Source organism: Scophthalmus maximus, chromosome 2 (assembly GCF_022379125.1).
Source record: "Scophthalmus maximus strain ysfricsl-2021 chromosome 2, ASM2237912v1, whole genome shotgun sequence".
NCBI lineage: Eukaryota > Metazoa > Chordata > Actinopteri > Pleuronectiformes > Scophthalmidae > Scophthalmus > Scophthalmus maximus.
The window spans coordinates 9,062,676-9,083,436 of NC_061516.1; the positions used below are offsets into that span (position 1 = coordinate 9,062,676).

Sequence of the window (20,761 nt, forward strand, 5' to 3'; positions counted from 1 at the left end):
AAAGCACTTTGAATTGCCTTGTTGTTAAAATGTGCTATACAAAATAAAGGCCTATTCTGTAATGAAAATAGATGAAAGCATTACTTTTTTTAATTTGTACAAATCATTGTAATTTGTTCTCATATTGAAAGATATTTATTTCTATATAAAGCTTTATTTTGAAGCAAAATGCCCGGCTTCTGCAGTAAAACTACAATGACCACAATGCCACAGTGCCCCCGTCAACCGTGACGTCAGAGGAAACACTATATTCTGTCTGCAAGTGTGTCCAAGCACAACTAAACCAATTCACCGGTTGTGAAATATGAAATTATTAAAGGTAAATTGAAAATGAGTTGGTGGATCAGTAGATGCTGGCTGTGTATATGTGAGCTGACTTCTTGTGTTTAGGAATCGCTCCTGAGGAGGTGAAGGAGGTCTACATGGGCAATGTGCTTCAGGCAGGAGAAGGACAGGCCCCCACGAGACAAGCCTTGCTTGGTGCAGGTGTGGACAAACTGTTGATTTTTTTTTCCTACTGACTGGAAGCTGCTAATTGATGCTGTTTCTGTATACATTTCTAATCACAAAGCCACAGATCATACATGCATATCCAAGACAATACATTTTGAAAAACAAGACATTTGCTGCAGGGTGACACAAGCAGGGTTCATCTCCAGCAGCTTTGTGAAGCCTTTCGCAGGCTTTGATACATATAGTATGTAAGGAACGTTATTGCTATGATATCACACATAACAGAGATATGTGTTATAATTTAGCATAAGTGTCAAATACACAGCTTTCTTGTGCCTGCCTGATACACACAAAAACAACTTAGAGTTTTATTTTATTCATTTATTTTTGCAAACATGTCTCTGGTTGTGTCTCCAGGCTTGACCCTCGGCACTCCAGCAACAACCATCAACAAAGTCTGTGCCTCTGGGATGAAGTCCATCATGATGGCATCCCAGAGTCTAATGTGTGGACATCAGGTAGCAATGGAATTAAATCCTCTGCAGCACACTGCAGTACATTTAATACAGTGTTCATAGTGGGTAAAGTAATTAGTTTTGTTAGGTCTGGTTTGAAAAAAACATTGCATCTCTTGCAATGAAATTGTAATTTGATGATTTGTATTAAAAACACAAATCTGATCCCAGATAAATTAATGGAGGACTTATTTCAAACTTTGTTTACCATAAATGCCTGTATTTTCACGACAGCTGAAGGTGCCTTTAGAGAACAGCGATGATGATGATGGAAATGTCTGATCTAGTATCACCGTTTGGGATTGGACAACCATAGATTTGACCACCTTCCTCTCATTACTGTAAACCTAGTTCTCAGACAGCCAGGAATCACATAGTCAGTGTAAAGGGGCCTTTAGAGTGTGACTTTAATTTTTCTTTTTTTTATTTATTTATTTTTTGTCTTTAGGATGTGATGGTGGCAGGAGGAATGGAGAGCATGTCCAACGTACCTTACGTGATGACCAGAGAGACCCCAACCTATGAAGGAGTGAGGATGGAAGACCTCATTGTCAAAGATGGACTCACTGATGTCTATAACAAATTTCACATGGTAACTATTAACTTTATGTCAAACTTCAGAACTGATGTAGTTTAGTGCATCATCACAATATTGAAGAGAATTTCCGAATGAAAATATATGAACAAGTGCATGCCCCTGTAAGAAATCAAACAGAATTCCTTGCTTCAGTAAGTGGATCCACAGTATTTCTGATAATGTTGTGGCAGGCAAAGTGACTGGGCCTTTGCACACAGTAAAATAATGGGGTTTGCCTTTTGTGTAACTTAACAAAGGATTTTCCCATGTACCAATTTGTCTTGACATATGTTGAATTTATAATTTGATTAGATTCATATTAATCATGGTTTTGATTGCTTCGGCCTTGTTCTCTTTAACAGGGAAACTGTGCAGAAAACACGGCCAAAAACTCCAACATCACCAGGGAGGAACAGGACGCCTTCGCCATCGGCTCATACAGCCGCAGCAAGGCGGCGTATGAGTCTGGCGTGCTGGCCAAGGAGATTGTACCAGTCAGCATTCCCCAGAGAGGTACAGCAAGTCGACAAAAGATATGTTTCTGTTGGGTAATGCGGGGACATTGGTCATTTAGACAGGGGAGCATGACAGTTGTTGATGTGATTTTCTGTAGGCAAACCTGATGTGGTCGTGTGTGAAGACGAGGAGTGGAGGAAGGTCGACTTCAGCAAAGTCCCCAAACTGAGGGCAGTCTTCCAGAGAGAAAACGGTCAATATGTAGTTGTTAATAATGTTTTTCTTTCATTCATTAAGCCACAAAAAGTTAAATTTCGCTTCTGCTTATCGGTTTCTAAAAGATACATATATATTGTAATGTACGTCACGTATCAACGTTACTGCGCCTGTGTTTTGATAGGAGCTAGCACGTGGCATGCATGCTAACGTCCAAGTGAAACATGGATCGAGGTAAACGGTCAATGGTCTGACTGCACTTACAGCCACAACGAGACAAAGTGCAGTGAATGCGCGGCGTTTATGAGCTGCAGTTCGGGTCGCACCTCAGATCTGGACAGACACTTAAGGCAGCACGACACTGATTTGGAGCAGTGGAGCTACACTGTTGGTTTGTTGTGCTGCAGTCTGAGTGAGACTTTGCGAATGCTGATCATGCTCCTCCAGTGAAGCTCTTTGTCATGCAGTTAGAACATCTGCCATTATGCCCCTTCAGTTACCATATTTTGCCCCTATTGCTGCTTGATGAACTTATTTCCTTGAATTGTTATTGTAGATGATAGAATTTTACTGATAGTTGGTTGGTTTGCCTCCCCCCACTACTGAAAAAATCATATAGAGGAACCACTGTACTGATATATCACTAATTACTTGAATAAATATAATTTACCTGACAATCAGGGTGGTAGTTTCAGTGTCGTGTTATGGGGATATTTAATCACATTTGACTTTGAAATTAATTCAATTATCAATATCACAATGAATTGAATTTGATGGGTACTTAACTTTTTTGTTTCATGTTTACAGGAAGGGAGACATGGGCAGGAGGAATCTGTGAAAGTCCTTGCAACTATTTTAAAGAATGGAAATGAATTGAAAAGAAAAATTTACAGTGTCCAAAGCACAACAGAGCTTTTGGAAAAAACAAGTGAATTGGGATTGGTCCTTGACCGGATTTTAAAATTTAAGACAAATTTCCAAGAGTTTACTGATGTTGAAAGTAGTGTGCAGATTAGTAACCTTGACAGATTCCAAGTGCACTTTTCAGAAGCACCTCATCTTCAAACTGTCCCAAGAGAAGTCTGTCAAACTCAGGTACATTTTTACCATGATTTTTTGGGGGTCATGTGTTCAGATTGTCAAATTGTGTTTAAGAGAAGTCAAAGAGTCTAACTTTCTGCCCTGATCTTAATTGTCTGTTCATCCTACACAGGTGCCTGATCTACAGGTCTGAGGCCTCTGCTTGAAATGAAAGTTCCAGAAATATTTGATGAACTCCAAACTAAGGGCATTGTTACAGAGAAGACCAGGCTGAAACTTGTTAAAGTTTGCATCTCTGACTTGGTGGAAAAGCATGGATTGTAAGTACAGTATATGAACGTGAAATGTTTATGTATTATTTTTGTATCTTTTAAGAGTGGTTATACAAATAAGCCCACTTGTCATGATTGGACTATTTTAAGAATGTACAGCATAGGTGCCTTGAATGTAATTGTGAATGTTGTAAGAGTATGAATTGCAATGGGGGGATAAAGTAGACGTTCTCATTTGCTTGTTAACAGTTGCTTTTTAATCACACATTTGACTGTAAGGGCTTCTCGTGTCATTTTTCAAAAGAAGAGAAAAAACTGTTTAAAAAAAGGGTCATTAGTTGTTGTTTGTTTGTTTCAATAGTTATCCCTCCACTACTGAAAAGGTGGTTCTTGCAAAGAACATCATTACCATCTTCCCGTCCCTAAAAGTCCAAATTGATGGCAGAGGAGAAGGCTTTGTGAGTATAAAGTTTCTTAGTTAAAAACAAATCAAAATTAAAACATATTGGATCGCTTGCTCCTCTCACCAGCTCTACTTCCAGTCAACAATCTTCTGTAACTGTAATAATTATTTAAAGGAGCAATATTTAATATGTTTTCTGTATTAAATCATAAAATGACAATAATATGTCATCAGATATTAAGCATGCTAAGTTGAAATACTTTCTTTTCTGACAACAATGCTAAAGCCAGTATTTTCTCTTTTGAATTTTCCATTCCGGTCCGGCACTATTTGATATGTTCTTTTTTCACTCTTCTCAGGAGCATTTCTTTGATCCAGCATCACGCTCCGGGTTTTTGGAGATGAGACTTCGCAATATCCGCCGGAAGTTAGAGGAAGGTCAGCGCCGTTACAGTAGACACAAGAGGAGCCGAGATGTTAATGAAATGTCAAGTTCTGTGCAGGATGAAGGGGACAGCAGTGACGTCAGAGAGTTCATCAACCTGATGAAAAGGCTGAGGCCTTCTGCAGAAAACATTTCCTCAATCAAATCAGCGATGCAGAAACCTTCACCTGGCGCAGATCGTGGATATCCAAACATTCACCCACTATGGAGGAAATCTTGCAAGAGTATCCACGCTTCTTGGATATACCAACACTGGTGGGTGTCTTTTTGTGCCCCTTGCTATGTAGATTCAAGCAATTAAAAACAAGCCATTCTTTTTGTGCAATTATTGAAAAATTAATTAATTCATTCATTCATCGTCTACCGCTTTATCCATTTAAGGGTCGCGGGGGTCGCTGGAGCCAATCCCAATCTCTGTCCACTGCAACCACCCAGCTTGATACAGAGTTTGGTAAAATGCATGAAGGAAGGGGGGACCTGTTCCTAAGGTGGTGGGAGGCCAGCATCATGCCAAAGCTGAAAGCTGTTGCTGTTGCTGCCAGCGAGAAGGGTGATGTTGCATCTCTTGTTGAAGGGATGGAAGACCAGAGTGATGGTATGTACTAAATGTTACATTTAATTTCTTCAATTTTGCCACAAAATAGTTTAATATGCTTGTTTACCTCTCTTCTTACCCAACCCCTGTTTCTTGTTTGCAGATGAGAATTGCTACATGATGTTGGTCGTCCTTACTCATCTCCTTCCACCAATTGCAGCAAGCCGCTGTAGCGTCAAGTCTGCGATTAAGCGACTTGTTGATTTTGTACCGGTATGTTTGTTCGGAATCTTGAGTTAATGTTGATAATCCTCGACAGGGTGTCTGCAGGTGCTTAAAATGTCTTGAATTAAATTTTATGAATATTAGGCCTTAAAAGTCATTGAATGGTCCACATTTCTGATGTGACAAATCCTTAAACTTATTTAAGGAGAGTAATACACACATTACGTTGATGCAAGGCTATCAGAAAGCAGTGTCAACAAAAAAAAAGCTTAGGCCTGCACACATACTCCAAGCCACATACGTTTAAAACATGTTGCTTGGAGTATGTGTGCAGGCAAATATGTACCTTTTTACTTTATACTTGCACTTACCGGTTGGCAAAATGTAGATAAGCCAAACTCACTCTAATAACCATATTCCTACATAAAATCTACTTCTGTATGGGACCACATACTTACCTGTATACTTAACTGCAATGCTTAAATAAGAAAAAGTGGATTTATTTAAATTTGGTAATCTAATATCTTGATGTCTTAAAAGCATTTAATTTAATTAAAACAGTTCTGACAATACATCCTCTATCCTACACATTAGTCCTTATGAAAAAGAAATGATTTGCATTAATATCGTTGCCAAGAAAGAGGACAAAAGCAGAAAGAGACAATGCTGTGTCAGCATTCAAACTAATAAAACATTACATGCACAAAAATAATTATAAGGAGCTAGTTCGCAACATGTTGCTGCTGAACTTAACTTGACTTATTTCTATATTCTGATTTTAGGCAGGAAGTACCATTGCCTCCCTCTACAATGCATCCCAGGATCCAGCACACAGCCACAACTAGTCTGCATTGGTCATCTAAGGGGAGGCTCACAGCAGTACGTCATTCTGGGCAAGTCAGACAAGATTGCTATCCCCTTGGATGAAAGCCTGGCATGTGCTGTGGACAAGCTCTTCAAGCTCTACTGGGTATGCAACTTGGCCTACCCAGCCCCGCTCAGCTCTGTGTTCTCGTTCTTCGAGTACATTTACGACTTACCCATGTCAACAAACAGGAGAGCAAAGGTAATGGAACTCATTTCAAAAGTCAGGTCTATTAATTAGATCCCACCAAAATGTACATTTGTCCAAGATGTCAGTCAAGATTCACACAGATAAAGAAACTGACGTGGCATCTTCGTGAAATACATGTATTGTCAGAGGGATTGGAGTTCACACTTACTTGCGGCCAAGATGGTTGTCCAAGGACATACCACAGCATTAATTCATTTGCGAAACACCTTTCTAGAGAGCACCAAATAACAGGTACCACTGTTGTTGAGCCTTCTCTTCAGACCATCCCAACATTTACAGAGTCCACAGGGACTATCGACACAACTCTAGAGGAAAACATAGCTGAGCCTTCTGAGGGTTTTAAACCTCTTTCTTCAAGTGACAGTGCAGCCTCATTTGTGGCAAAAATGTATGCTGGGTCAAATGTTACACTAATGGATGTAACAAGAACTGTAACTTGTTAAAGAACTTGTGGAAACAACCCTAGCTACATTACAAAATTCAGTGTCATCCGTGTTCAACAATATGGGTGTACCACATGAACATGAACTTGTGCTACCACTAATGGGACAGTTTGAAAGTGCCAAACAAATGTTTGATGACATAGACACGCCTTTTAAAATGAATTCACACTTTTCCGAAAAATGTCACCTCGTCAAGCCAAAGGACATTTTTCTTGCTCACAGGGCAGATACTGTGCGGAAACAAGGACAAGTGAAGCATGTTTTGGCACCAGACACTTGTCAGTATATACCAATACTTGAAACAATCAAATTTCTATTTAGTAATGACCAAATGCAAGGTGTCTACTTAAAAAGCAAGAAAAGGAATGACAACATGATGCGTGACTATAGTGATGGGTGTCAATTCTCAAGTCATCTACTATTCCAACTGTATCCAGAATCCCTGCAAATTCAGTTGTATTATGATGATGTTGAGACAACAAATCCTCTGGGCTCCAAAACAAAAATCCATAAAATGGGTGCTGTTTACTTCACTCTACGGAATTTACCCCCAGAATGCAGTTCATCCCTAGCTCACATTCACCTATGTGTGTTATTTAATTCAATCGACAGGGAGACATATGGGCTTGGTAAGATACTAGAGCCACTTCTTGAGGACATCAGAGTCCTTGAAAACTGCGGTATAGAAGTTGAAGTTAATGGACAAACTCAAAAGCTGCTTGGAACTCTTTCAATTTTGACAGCAGATAATTTGGCAATACATTCACTGTGCGGCTATGTTGAAAGCTTTTATGCAAACAAATTTTGCCAGTTTTGTTTGATCGATAAGCAAGAAATTCAGTCAGTGTTTGATGAAGACAATGTTGTAAAACGCAACAGGGAGAACTATGAGCAACATGTTAGGTTTTGCAATCCAAGCTCAACTGGTGTTAAAGGAAACTCTTGTTTGAACAGTCTGCAATATTTCCATGTAACAGAAAATACATGTGTGGACTAAATGCACGATGTACTGGAAGGCGTGGCTCCTTTAGAAGTGAAGCTGCTGTTGTGTCACTTCATTTATGAAGAGAAGCTTTTCACCAGACAGAATTGCTGGTTTTGACTATGGTTACATGAATGACAAAAATAAACCAAGTGCCATTATCAATTTGAGATCTTCTGAAAATGCTGTGAGGCAAACTGCCTCCCAAATGTGGTGTCTCTTGCAAGTTTTACCCTTTTTAGTGGGAGATTTCATTAATAGGGAAGACCAGTTTTGGAATCTGTTCATTTTGTTGAGGGAAATCTGCAGCATCATTTTAGCACCTGTTGTCAGTGTTGGGCTTGCTGTGTTTCTTAAGCAGCTTATCATAGATCACCATATGCTTTACCAGAAGTTGTTTTGCCGAAATCTAATTCCGAAGCACCATTTTATGGTACATTATCCAAGAATGCTTTGTTTGTTTGGACCTCTTTCTCAGTTGTGGTGTATGAGATTTGAGGCAAAGCATAATCCAATGAAAAGGCAAGCACATGTGGTATGCAATTTCAAAAATATTGCCAAAACTCTTGCTTATAAACATCAGGTTCAACAAATGTACAATTTCAAGCTTGGTGACCTATTTTGTAAAAAATACAATGTCAACAATGCCTTTCCTGTGAACATTGGTGCTTTAAAGAAAGCTGTCGTTATACTTGAGGGACTAAAGTCAGCCCTACACACAGATTTCACAATGAGTAGCATCATTTATGTTACACATTCGCTGACTGTAAATGGCCAGACATACAGGACTGGATCTCTGCTGCCACTCAAGACACAGCATCAAGGGGAGCACTTATTTGGAGAGATCATTCATGTTATACCCCAGGGTGAGGCATTCCTCTTTCTTATTAGAGAACTTGAGTAAAGTACTTTGATGAGCATTTCTAGGCATATGTTGTGCAAAAGACTAAAGACTTTGAAATGATCAATTTAGATGAGGTTGCAGATGTTAGACCTCTTGGCATAATGTCAAATTTCAGCACTGACGAACTCTATCTCAATCCGAGGTATAAGATTTTGTGGGTGTGCTTTTGTCGATGGTTATTGATGTCATGTGCAGAATTCAATAACATGAATTTTTGTACTTGTGTTATATATATTGTATTACAAATGAATTTGGTGCATGTGAAGTTTTGAAAAAAATTGCTTTTTAAAAGGGTTTAATATGAAATCTTAAATAAATGACTAATGAATGTATTCTTGCTTTTCATTATTTTTAAATTAAAGAAAACATTACAAATTCATTTACACACAATTAACACTTTTAAGTGTTTATCTGGTTGACACATGTTTTACACATAATGTGTAAAACTTACACAATTATGTGTTAAGCTGCGTAACACAGCTGTTGTGTAAAATGGTTTACACATTTGCTGTGTTGACTTTAACACAACATGTGTTGTCCCTGAGCACACTCAGTAGATGTGTTGAAATTCAACACATGTTGTGTCGTTTTTAACACATCACTTCTTAGTGTTAAGAAAGTACTTGGAGAAGAAGGAGCCATGGAAGGTGCACTGGCTGTTAAAACAGTGATGGTAGTAGTGGTTGTAGCACTCTGTGGAGCTGTGCCCACTACTTCACCCAGCCAAGAAGAGCTCTCTAAAGCCCAGGTAAACCAGGTGTTCTCTGATTTGAAATATTGCATTGTTTATCTGTGTTCAGGGAGAAAAGAGCATAATGTATTTTTCTGTGAGTTTGTAAGAACTATCGATTTCAACAACGTCAAACAATAAAGTTTCACACTAAAATTTTAACATGGACAAGAAAAATGTATTCTTTATTTTTTCAGAAATATGAATTACTTACTGAAGCCTGTTGGCATTTAAAGTCAGCTTAACAGGATTAAAACCAGTTTGAACAATTCAAACTTAAGACTTGCAGATAATAACATGTACCATGTTTTTCTCTGGAAATTAAAAATGCCTCGGCCAGAGTAAACAAGAGAACCTAAGTCTGCAGGCGTGCCTGCCTTTGTCACACATTGCATGGGACACTTCAGCCCAGCCTTGTGATGCAGGAGACTTTATCTGTGGATTTTTTCCTAGGTTAATGGAAATGTTTTACATGATGAGCAATTTGAACCATCAAATAGTGTCACAGACAACCGCAGATTCTCAGCACAGGCATTTTTATGTGGCATTTTCATTAAATAGGTTTTTTTTTCTATAAGCACATAAAAATGTATTGTTTTAAATGTGCTGCAACTATATTAGAGTCAACTAATGGCCTTAACTAGTGAGTGCCAGCTCTTCAACAAATATTATCCTCAGGACATCTGGGTGGATTTGGTCACGGCCATTGTGAAGGAGCGAGCGTGGTTTTACACTGCAGGTTTCAGAGTTCTGATGCAGCTACTTGGTAGGACAAAGCTGGACGCAGGACCAAAATACAGTTGGTTTTTCTTGATGGGGAGTTTGATTTGCAATTTTTGATGGCATAAGATTACAATACTACCTGTAATATTACAAATGTCTGTAATGAGAATGTGTTGGTTTGTAAAAGCAAGTAAATGACTGGTCAGTGTTAGTGTTATAACCCCGGAGACAAGGGAGTTGAATGCTCTTAATGTGAAGTAGCAATGCTGAACTCGAACATTTAAACAGTGGAAAGGACAATTACTGACTGTAAATACATTGAATGGCTATTGCAGAAAAAGTCCTGCCCAATAACGGTATCATAAGTTGGGTTTGATTTCATGACATTGCTTTTAACCTTTTCCTTTTCATTTTCTCAAAATTCTGTCTCAATTTTTTAAAAAGGTAAATTATTACTCATTGAATAATTTGTGAAGTTTGATCTTCATACGTTTCCTTTTACCAGGACTATCTGTCTCAGTTTTTCTCTGATGTGGGTGTCAGTGCACCCAGCAGTGTCTGGCGCAGTTCTCTTGACTCCTTCGAAGATACTCTCAGAAAAATGCAGGAATTTTTTGGCATGGAAGTGACGGGACACTTGGACTCTAACACCCTTGAGGTAATAGCTCAGCCCCGCTGTGGTTTCACAGACGTGACCCGATATGGCCACTTCGACGGTCAACCAAAGTGGGATAAGACTTTGGTCACATACAGGTACGACACAAGGTCTCCATGTCAGAACGACGGGGCAACAAGTCCCTTCATGCAGTTGACGCAAACACACAAAACACAATAAAGCTCCAGTTTAACGACTCATAACCTTTTCACTCTCACACTACATGAAGGATAACTAACTACACTCCAGACTTGAATCAAGGAGACGTGGATGCTGCAATAGCCAAGGCTCTGAAACTCTACAGTGACATCACTCCTCTGGATTTCAAGCAGATTAACAGCGGCACTGCTGACATTATGATCATTTTCAAGAGACTAGGTAATAAAGTAGCTTCAGTGCCTTTGGGAAAATATTTGATCTAGTGGTAATGTTACTCCATCTTCTCACCAGACCATGGAGATTTTGCACCATTCGATGGGCAGGGCGGGGTGTTGGCACATGCCTTCTCCCCTGGAGAAGGCCATGGAGGTGACACCCACTTTGATGACGATGAAAAGTGGACTCTGACCTCATCAGGTGCTGACATTCAGGAAACAAGTTTTTTGAGATGATGGGATTTGACAACTGATTAAGAATCCACAGTAACTATCAGTGTGTATGTGCAGGAGCCAACCTGTTCTTGGTGGCAGCCCATGAGTTTGGGCATGCACTGGGACTGGCCCACTCTCAGGTCCAGACAGCTCTGATGTTTCCCATCTACAAATATGTGAACACGGAGGGGTACAAGTTGCCAGATGATGACAGACTGGGAATACAAGCCATCTACGGTGAGGGCCCAAATCAAATTTTTGCGACTCATGGTATTATTATATCATAAAAACAGCACTTTTCATGACAGCACAAATACACACTGTTTTCTAAACCTCCAAAAGGAATCAGAGCAGCTCAACCACCGACTGAACCTGACGCAAATCCACAGCCTACCAAAAGACCTGTGCTAGAACCCCAACCTAGACCTGAACCAGATACTGAACCCATACCAGACAGGTGCAGCACAAATCTGGTTTTTGATGCTGCAACCTCCATTCGGAGAAGTCTTTACTTCTTTAAAAATGGGTGAGACATTTATGTACTAGTTTTTTATTTAGTCATTTAAGATTCACATAAACATGCTATTCCAGAGGGTTGTTATTTTCAAAGTCAAATGCATTTAGTAGGATATTATTCCTTAGTAGTGTAGCACAGTCAGCTTATCATGGTGTTTTTTGTTTCTTTGCCAGACATTTCTGGAAGAGGAGTAGCTCCTGGGACGGTATTACTATGAAGAGTATTCAGTCTGCCTGGCCTGGAATCAGCAATGTTGATGCTGCTTATGAGTATAAGAAAAGAAAAAAAGTCATTTTCTTTGAAGGTTTGTTCTTTTTGATTATAAAAACAAGGAATAACGATTATGAAATGCTGGTACCAATGGAATAAACAACCTTTTCATGTCATAGGGGATCATTACTGGGGGATCAGAAGAGATGCTGTCCTACCTGGTTATCCCAAACCTATCACCGACTTTGGCTTCCCTCCATACGTCACCAAGGTTGATGCAGCTGTCCACGTGTCAGTTACAAGCAAAACCCTTCTCTTTGCGAACAACAAATACTGGAGGTGAGTAATGTGAAAAGCCATAAACATATCAGCTGAATCCCTATATGGAAATAAGACATAAGAGAATAAGTAGTACTATGCTGACAAGAATCTAACTCGGGACCAGCGAGCCGCTGTGTCCATGTGCGCCGCCATGTTGTTGAATCAGATGTCCTGATGAACACTCCTCCTCATATTATTCATAGCTATAATGAAAGGAGGGGCAGAATGGATGTTGGGTACCCAAGATACATAAAGACAGAGCTCCCCGGGATTGGCTATCGAGTGGATGCTGCTTTTGAGAACAAGGGTATGTAACAGTGAAAGCAGGACAGTCCCTCTGCTGTAGCATTGTGTTCCTGTTTGACGTAATGTCAAATGATGCACCCCTCTTTTCAGGTAACTTGTACTTCTCATCTGGATCCAGGCAGACAGAGTACTCCTACCAACGAAGAAGAGTTATCCGCTCTCTGTTAAACTACAAATGGATGGATTGCAAGTAAAGAACAACCCAACTACACACATGAATAGAATAATAAATTGTCATTTATTTGTGAAATTAAAATTTGGTGTTAAATTAGTAATGAGAGCTCAACAGGCTGGTTGTTTAAGGTAGCACAGCTCAATTTCCTTGTATTGCGTTATGAGAAAGTGGACGCTTAAACACACACACACACACACACACACACACACACACAGAGAGCGGTCAACATGCAACAAAGCAATGGCCTATTCCCTTAACTCATCATGAGTTATTGTAGCCTTACTCTAGAAATCTGCAATCAAATATTCCTGAAAATGTTATGTAATGTGAAATTATATACAGTAATACTGCTGTAGGCAACAGCTGCTTGTTAAGTAACTAAATGGCTTCTCTTGGATACATCAACTAAATATTTAATCAAGCTTTAAAAGGGAACAGTAAAGAATGAGTTTCAATTTTTGTCATGTACTTAGTAATTCTGCTGTGTGTGTATTTCTGGTAAAGGCTAAATTTCTGGCAAATAAAACAGTGTACTGGGAATATTATGGTTATGGTATGGCTCGGGTTAATCTCTGAGATGATCTTTAACAATGCACTTGCAGAATTGCAGCAGCAGCAATTCCAGTCCAAAATGAATCAGAAAGCTGCAGTTAATTCAGAACGCTGCTGCTTGAGTCCTCACTAAACCAAAAAAGTAAATATCACTCCAGTCCTCAGATCGGTACACTGGCTTCCTGATTGTCAAATAAATGATTTCAAAATACTACTGTTGGTTTACAAAGCACTGAATGGTTTAGGGCCAAAATATATTTCTGATCTTCTGCTTTGCTATGAAAAATCCAGACCTCTCAGATCGTCTGGGACAGGTTCACTTTCTGTCCCCAGGACTAGAACTAAACATGGAGAGGCAGCATTCAGTTTTTATGCTCCACATATCTGGAACAAACTCCCAGAAAAACCAAAGGTCTGCTGCAAATCTCAGTTCTTTTAAATCAAGACTGAAGACTTTGCTGTTTGCCGCTGCCTTTCAGTAAATACTGTCTAACTATCTATGCATTTCTTATACTGCACTGTAACGTTTATCACCTGTCTTATTCTACTTTAACATGTTTTTATTTTTCTCTTCTTAACTATTGTATTTTAATGTCATGTATTTCTTCCCGATGCTTTTAAATTTTTTATGTAAAGCACTTTGAATTGCCTTGTTGTTAAAATGTGCTATACAAAATAAAGGCCTATTCTGTAATGAAAATAGATGAAAGCATTACTTTTTTTAATTTGTACAAATCATTGTAATTTGTTCTCATATTGAAAGATATTTATTTCTATATAAAGCTTTATTTTGAAGCAAAATGCCCGGCTTCTGCAGTAAAACTACAACGACCACAATGCCACAGTGCCCCCGTCAACCGTGACGTCAGAGGAAACACACCTCTCACTGTGATTGGCTGATGCATTGATCCCTCCGCTGCATGGCTGGAGGTGAAGTGGGTCCGAGTGTGTTGAGTCGCAGTCCTTGTTCCCTCGTCCAAAATGGCAACCGGTGGACTTTTGACCGTGCGCGCTCGGGTCTGTAAGAGCCTGGTAAGTGTGGGTGTGCAAAAACAATCGATTGCTCTGCTGTTTGCTGGTCGTCGCCGCGGTCCGACTGTGAGTAAACACGCGGGCCCCGGTCGACTTCCGGCCGCTCAGCTCCGCGGTTGGTGCCTTCGTCTGCCCTTGACCACACTGTCACCCGCGGCCCGCAGCGCAGGGAGGCTGCGTGTTGGTACACGGTGTAAACCGCAGTGTTTTTTTATTCCCTGCATGACAAGAAAGAAGCTATAACAACACCGGCGGTATTAGCCAGCCGACTGAGGGGTTTGTCGAAACCTGTAATCGCCCATGGTCACCTGCCTCTGTCTGCCCTCAGTAGAGCCCACAGGTTTCCTATGCCATTCGCTTTCTAGCTTTGGACCCAAACATCATATCGAAGAGCATCAGGCTGAACAGTCAGTCTTAGTTCCAGCAGTGCCCTCTACATTTATTACATTTAATCTGCACTCCATGTCCTTTGTATTGCACATTTTCAATTGATTCTATTTATTCAGTTTCCTGTATATAACACATACTGTACAGTATTTCCTCTCTATTGCACATTTTCAATTTCTTTAGCTTTTCAGTCCTGTGTGGTTCTTACTTTTACTTTTGCACTATTTAGAATTTATGTATTGCATATATTACTTATCTAATTTTTTGTAATTTTTGATTTGTACTATTGCACCGTGGGTCCGAGATAAACGGTTTTTCAATTCCTCTGTATGTCTGGAACAATACTGCAGGAATTGACAAAAAACTTAACTTGACTTGACTTGACTGGAAGGACTCTGGTAGATATAGGCACCGACTCATGAATGGAAGACGGCACTATCCTTGTCTTTTTTCCTGCCATTGCAGGCCCACAAGTACCTGTCAAGGACCTACACGTCTCGCCCCTCGCTCAATGTAAGCCCGCTACCCAGAATATCACAGTCGCAACACAGTCACGTGTTTGGTTTGTACACTTGATTGGACACACTTGTCATGGGTTGTTTCAGGAGGTCGTCATTGTCAGCGCAGTCCGCACTCCAATGGGCTCCTTCAAAGGCAGCCTGGCAGCTGTACCGGCCACCAAACTGGGCTCCATTGCCATCAAAGGAGCCATAGACAAAGCAGGTACGTTCAGATTTGGATAGATTCATTCATTCATTCATTCATTCATTCAAAAGTGGTCTCTTGCATTTCAACCAGACTTATTTTGCACTGGGCTCTTCCTAAAATTGGGCATGGTAATAATATTCTGTCTGCAAGTGTGTCCAAGCACAACTAAACCAATTCACCGGTTGTGAAATATGAAATTATTAAAGGTAAATTGAAAATGAGTTGGTGGATCAGTAGATGCTGGCTGTGTATATGTGAGCTGACTTCTTGTGTTTAGGAATCGCTCCTGAGGAGGTGAAGGAGGTCTACATGGGCAATGTACTTCAGGCAGGAGAAGGACAGGCCCCCACGAGACAAGCCTTGCTTGGTGCAGGTGTGGACAAACTGTTGATTTTTTTTTTACTACTGACTGGAAGCTGCTAATTGATGCTGTTTCTGTATACATTTCTAATCACAAAGCCACAGATCATACATGCATATCCAAGACAATACATTTTGAAAAACAAGACATTTGCTGCAGGGTGACACAAGCAGGGTTCATCTCCAGCAGCTTTGTGAAGCCTTTCGCAGGCTTTGATACATATAGTATGTAAGGAACGTTATTGCTATGATATCACACATAACAGAGATATGTGTTATAATTTAGCATAAGTCTCAAATACACAGCTTTCTTGTGCCTGCCTGATACACACAAAAACACAACTTAGAGTTTTATTTTATTAATTTATTTTTGCAAACATGTCTCTGGTTGTATCTCCAGGCTTGACCCTCGGCACTCCAGCAACAACCATCAACAAAGTCTGTGCCTCTGGGATGAAGTCCATCATGATGGCATCCCAGAGTCTAATGTGTGGACATCAGGTAGCAATGGAATTAAATCCTCTGCAGCACACTGCAGTACATTTAATACAGTGTTCATAGTGGATAAAGTAATTAGTATTGTTAGGTCTGGTTTGAAAAAATCATTGCATCTCTTGCAATGAAATTGTAATTTGATGATTTGTATTAAAAACACAAATCTGATCCCAGATAAATTAATGGAGGACTTATTTCAAACTTTGTTTACCATAAATGCCTGTATTTTCACCACAGCTGAAGGTGCCTTTAGAGAACAGCGATGATGATGATGGAAATGTCTGATCTAGTATCACTGTTTGGGATTGGACAACCATAGATTTGACCACCTTCCTCTCATTACTGTAAACCTAGTTCTCAGACAGCCAGGAATCACATAGTCAGTGTAAAGGGGCCTTTGGAGTGTGACTTTAATTTTTCTTTTTTTTATTTATTTATTTTTTGTCTTTAGGATGTGATGGTGGCAGGAGGAATGGAGAGCATGTCCAACGTACCTTACGTGATGGCCAGAGAGACCCCAACCTATGGAGGAGTGAGGATGGAAGACCTCATTGTCAAAGATGGACTCACTGATGTCTATAACAAATTTCACATGGTAACTATTAACTTTATGTCAAACTTCAGAACTGATGTAGTTTAGTGCATCATCACAATATTGAAGAGAATTTCCGAATGAAAATATATGAACAAATGCATGCCCCTGTAAGAAATCAAACATAGAATTCCTTGCTTCAGTAAGTGGATCCACAGTATTTCTGATAATGTTGTGGCAGGCAAAGTGACTGGGCCTTTGCACACAGTAAAATAATGGGGTTTGCCTTTTGTGTAACTTAACAAAGGATTTTCCCATGTCCCAATTTGTCTTGACATATGTTGAATTTATAATTTGATTAGATTCATATTAATCATGGTTTTGATTGCTTCGGCCTTGTTCTCTTTAACAGGGAAACTGTGCAGAAAACACGGCCAAAAACTCCAACATCACCAGGGAGGAACAGGACGCCTTCGCCATCGGCTCATACAGCCGCAGCAAGGCGGCGTATGAGTCTGGCGTGCTGGCCAAGGAGATTGTACCAGTCAGCATTCCCCAGAGAGGTACAGCAAGTCGACAAAAGATATGTTTCTGTTGGGATATGCGGGGACATTGGTCATTTAGACAGGGGAGCATGACAGTTGTTGATGTGATTTTCTGTAGGCAAACCTGATGTGGTTGTGTGTGAAGACGAGGAGTGGAGGAAGGTCGACTTCAGCAAAGTCCCCAAACTGAGGGCAGTCTTCCAGAGAGAAAACGGTCAATATGTAGTTGTTAATAATGTTTTTCTTTCATTCATTAAGCCACTTGTGAAACATACACATGCATAGGCTCTGTTCCACAAAATGCAAGGAAATGTCATTTTCTGTTTCAAAGTACAGAGCTTATACTAGATATATACAATAAAGATTATATATATATGTGTGTGTTTATAGAGGGAGATTAGAATCCCTGCTCAAATAATCTTTGTTTCTTTGCACATTTTTCCTCTTACTGGTTTACTTGGTTTTTGTGTTGTTGCTTTTTGTTAGGCACCGTGACGGCAGCCAACGCCAGTACACTGAACGATGGAGCAGCGGCTCTTGTTTTGATGACAGCAGACGCTGCTAAGAGACTCAATGTCACTCCACTAGCAAGGGTCGTCTGTATGTTTAACACACACACACACACACACACAGTCTGTTTTTGTCGATAATGTTGTTCGCACTTGTAAACAATATTCTATTGTCGCATAGAAAGAACGCAATTGCGCTCAAGATTAAATACATTTCTCTTGCCCTGGCTGTAATAACACTCACTGGCATCAGACTGCCAATCTTACAGTTGGAGCTCTTGCTTTGAAAACCACCACATCTTCTGAGAATATGAGAAAGCGGGCCTATTTTTCATTTCAGTTTTGTAGTGATTTCATTTATTGTAATTCAAAATAGAAAATGAAAATTAAACCCCTTTTGACCATGAAAAAGAAAAACGGCTTGTTATTCAATTTTCAATTTTGTATTTTAAAGCGAAAATCAAATAAGCATTAGTTTTTTTGCTTTTTAATACCCGTTTCTGAAAAGAAAATTCAATGACCAAAAGATACACAGACTGTTATTGATTTAGCCTTTGCGCTGTCCTTAGCAAATGTATTTCTTCTGTCGAGCGCTGCTGCATCTGTTTATGTTTTTGGCTGCTTCCTTATGCTAATTCTAGCTTGTCGCTCCTTATATTCCCCTTTAAACTTCTGGATGGCGGTTCTTCAAATGAGTGATTAAATTGGTGGTGTTGAAAGACTTGACGCAGCACCCTCCACGCATTACTTTGCCCTTGCAAACATTGGATATTGCAATTCGAGTGCACTCTTTTGACGCTGAAGCAGACTGATTAGAATGCAGTGGTCAAATATCTCAAGTCAAGACCACTGTGACAGCACAGCACACGTTATCGTCCATAACTCAATAATTCATGTGCTTATTATGACAAAATAGAGTTAATACATTTTTTATTAACTATCTTCACATGTCAATACATGTGTATATTTATATACATGTATGGACACTGGTTGGCGCAGGGATACAACCACAAGACAGTAATTCCAGGAGTGTGTTTAGGCAGTTAGAAAATAAAACTTCTACACACTGCGTTATGGAAGAGTGCCATGTTTATGGTTACAGAAAATGAATTAAAATATTAATAAATACTAATAACATTATTGTAAGTTAAATAATCTGGCACTTGTTAACTTATTTCCCTCTACCACATAATTAAACAGTACATTTTTTCCTCCATAGCCTTTGCTGATGCTGCGGTTGCACCTATTGATTTCCCCATTGCTCCTGCATTTGCTGTACCAAAGGTGAGTCCAAGGATGTTATTCGTTGATGATAACTTTTTTTAAATTGGGCCATGTAGCTTGAAAAATTGTGGAATGCCAGCGAACCTTGAAGTGCTCTACACTGTTAAAAAAGTGATGTCTTATAATTAGAAATTAGAAGTTATTTAACTAAAAAACTGCCTTACCTCACTTTGTCCATGGGTGTAGTGACAATAGAACGTCCTAACACTTGTATGCGTGTTAGGTGCTGGATGCAGCAGGATTGAAGAAGGACGATATCGCCATGTGGGAGATCAATGAGGCCTTCAGTGTGGTTGTCTTGGCCAACATCAAGATGTTGGACATTGACCCAACAAAAGTCAACGTCAATGGTGGAGCTGTGTCCCTGGGACATCCAATTGGGTGAGGAGCTAAGACTGATACAGACTGCGCATTATTTTTGAATCAGGGATGTGACCTGGACCGAAGAGAAGAAATATACTACCCATTAGCCTTTCCCAGGAATAATATAGTCAAAATAAGGAATAAGGTGTACAGTATCTTGTTTTGCTCTGACCCCTTCCTTTGCTTTATAATGGGGATATAGATTTTTGTTTTGATGTTTTTCAAACCTAATCAATGACAGTTCGAGACAAAGAAATGTCTCAAGGCAGTACATTTAAAATGTAGGTCCAGGTCATTTGATATTCTATTTATTTGCAGGTAAATGTCTTTTGTTTTGCAAATAGGTCATGAATAAACCGATACAGGCTTTAGACTCTTTCACTCGGCAGTACAAGAGTGTGACACAAGCAAAATGGCTCATTTCAGTCTGTATGTTTATTTAGTTCTCGATCACACGTCTGCTATTGATAAGTGGCCCTAATCATACCATTCATATCCCTTACATGAAGGATCTGTTGAAATGTATGTTCTCTTTACTTTTCTCTTAAGTTTAAGAAGAGAGCATTTTAAAGAACTGGCTGTGGACATAGAAAAAAAAACATTAGTTAAAAAAAGCAAACTATACAAAAAAATGTGGATTATTATTCATTCTTTATTTGTCTTTCCGTTGTCAGGATGTCTGGGGCAAGAATTGTGGGTCACATGGTGCACAATCTGAAATCAGGTCAGTACGGGCTGGCAGGCATCTGCAACGGAGGTGGTGGAGCGTCATCTATTGTCATCCAGAAGTTGTAGGAACTTGGAAACTTTTCTTAACGATACACTTATTGAAGTGTGTGTGTTGAAAATCTTTAGCTTCCAAAGGTTTAGACACCTGTAAAATCCCTTTATACTGTAAAGAATTCATCTGTTACAACTGTGGCCTTAATCACATATGACATCATGACTCCAATGTTTAACACTCCTTTGTTTGACAAAAAATGCGTTAATATTTAACTCTGTATTGAAATGGTTGAATAAATAATGTAGTTCTTGTGAAACCACTTTTGTGTCAATGATCCTTACTGAATCACTATGACGTCGATGGAAAGGTTTGGCCATCAGTGATTAGTTTCACAGCCAGCTCTAATGGTTTTAATATTTTTGTGCTTTGTGTACAGTACAGTAATTAAGATTTTGTAACTGTAGTTTTCAGGTTGGCCACCAGAAGCTGCCATTGTCTTTG

General features: G+C 39.6%; 4 protein-coding genes across 5 annotated transcripts; all 4 read left to right on the top strand.

Moving 5' to 3' along the window:
• The first annotated feature begins 327 nt into the window (after nt 1–327).
• LOC124849333 (acetyl-CoA acetyltransferase, mitochondrial-like) lies at nt 328–3,123 on the top strand. Of its 2 annotated transcripts, XM_047327629.1 has the most exons (6): nt 328–486; nt 871–971; nt 1,417–1,560; nt 1,908–2,058; nt 2,159–2,254; nt 3,025–3,123. In XM_047327629.1, exons 1-6 carry the CDS (start codon nt 423–425, stop codon nt 3,087–3,089), a joined length of 621 nt encoding a protein of 206 aa, XP_047183585.1. In that variant the 5' UTR covers nt 328–422; the 3' UTR covers nt 3,090–3,123. The 2 variants fall into 2 exon arrangements, with proteins under 2 accessions (XP_047183585.1, XP_047183583.1); XM_047327627.1 differs by lacking the exon at nt 3,025–3,123 and having other exon boundaries at nt 2,159–2,442.
• Nucleotides 3,124–3,174: 51 nt separating this feature from the next.
• On the top strand, nt 3,175–8,995 carry LOC118301325. Its single transcript, XM_047327621.1, has 7 exons — nt 3,175–3,312; nt 3,431–3,578; nt 3,892–3,988; nt 4,293–4,633; nt 4,760–4,973; nt 5,077–5,186; nt 5,921–8,995. Exon 7 carries the CDS (start codon nt 6,718–6,720, stop codon nt 7,651–7,653), a length of 936 nt encoding a protein of 311 aa, XP_047183577.1. The 5' UTR covers nt 3,175–3,312; nt 3,431–3,578; nt 3,892–3,988; nt 4,293–4,633; nt 4,760–4,973; nt 5,077–5,186; nt 5,921–6,717; the 3' UTR covers nt 7,654–8,995.
• A 144-nt stretch (nt 8,996–9,139) lies between these two features.
• Nucleotides 9,140–13,314, top strand: LOC118300891 (matrix metalloproteinase-20-like). The gene is made up of 10 exons (XM_035625734.2): nt 9,140–9,290; nt 10,501–10,748; nt 10,880–11,028; nt 11,101–11,226; nt 11,316–11,477; nt 11,583–11,766; nt 11,931–12,061; nt 12,147–12,306; nt 12,492–12,595; nt 12,685–13,314. Exons 1-10 carry the CDS (start codon nt 9,183–9,185, stop codon nt 12,786–12,788), a joined length of 1,476 nt encoding a protein of 491 aa, XP_035481627.2. The 5' UTR covers nt 9,140–9,182; the 3' UTR covers nt 12,789–13,314.
• Nucleotides 13,315–14,198: 884 nt separating this feature from the next.
• Nucleotides 14,199–20,579, top strand: LOC118300893 (acetyl-CoA acetyltransferase, mitochondrial). Its single transcript, XM_035625737.2, has 12 exons — nt 14,199–14,353; nt 15,206–15,253; nt 15,346–15,463; nt 15,726–15,821; nt 16,209–16,309; nt 16,755–16,898; nt 17,248–17,398; nt 17,499–17,594; nt 17,867–17,980; nt 19,109–19,173; nt 19,397–19,554; nt 20,211–20,579. The coding sequence occupies exons 1-12, from the start codon at nt 14,303–14,305 to the stop codon at nt 20,329–20,331; spliced, it is 1,263 nt and encodes a 420-aa protein (XP_035481630.2). The 5' UTR covers nt 14,199–14,302; the 3' UTR covers nt 20,332–20,579.
• The last annotated feature ends 182 nt before the right edge of the window (nt 20,580–20,761 follow it).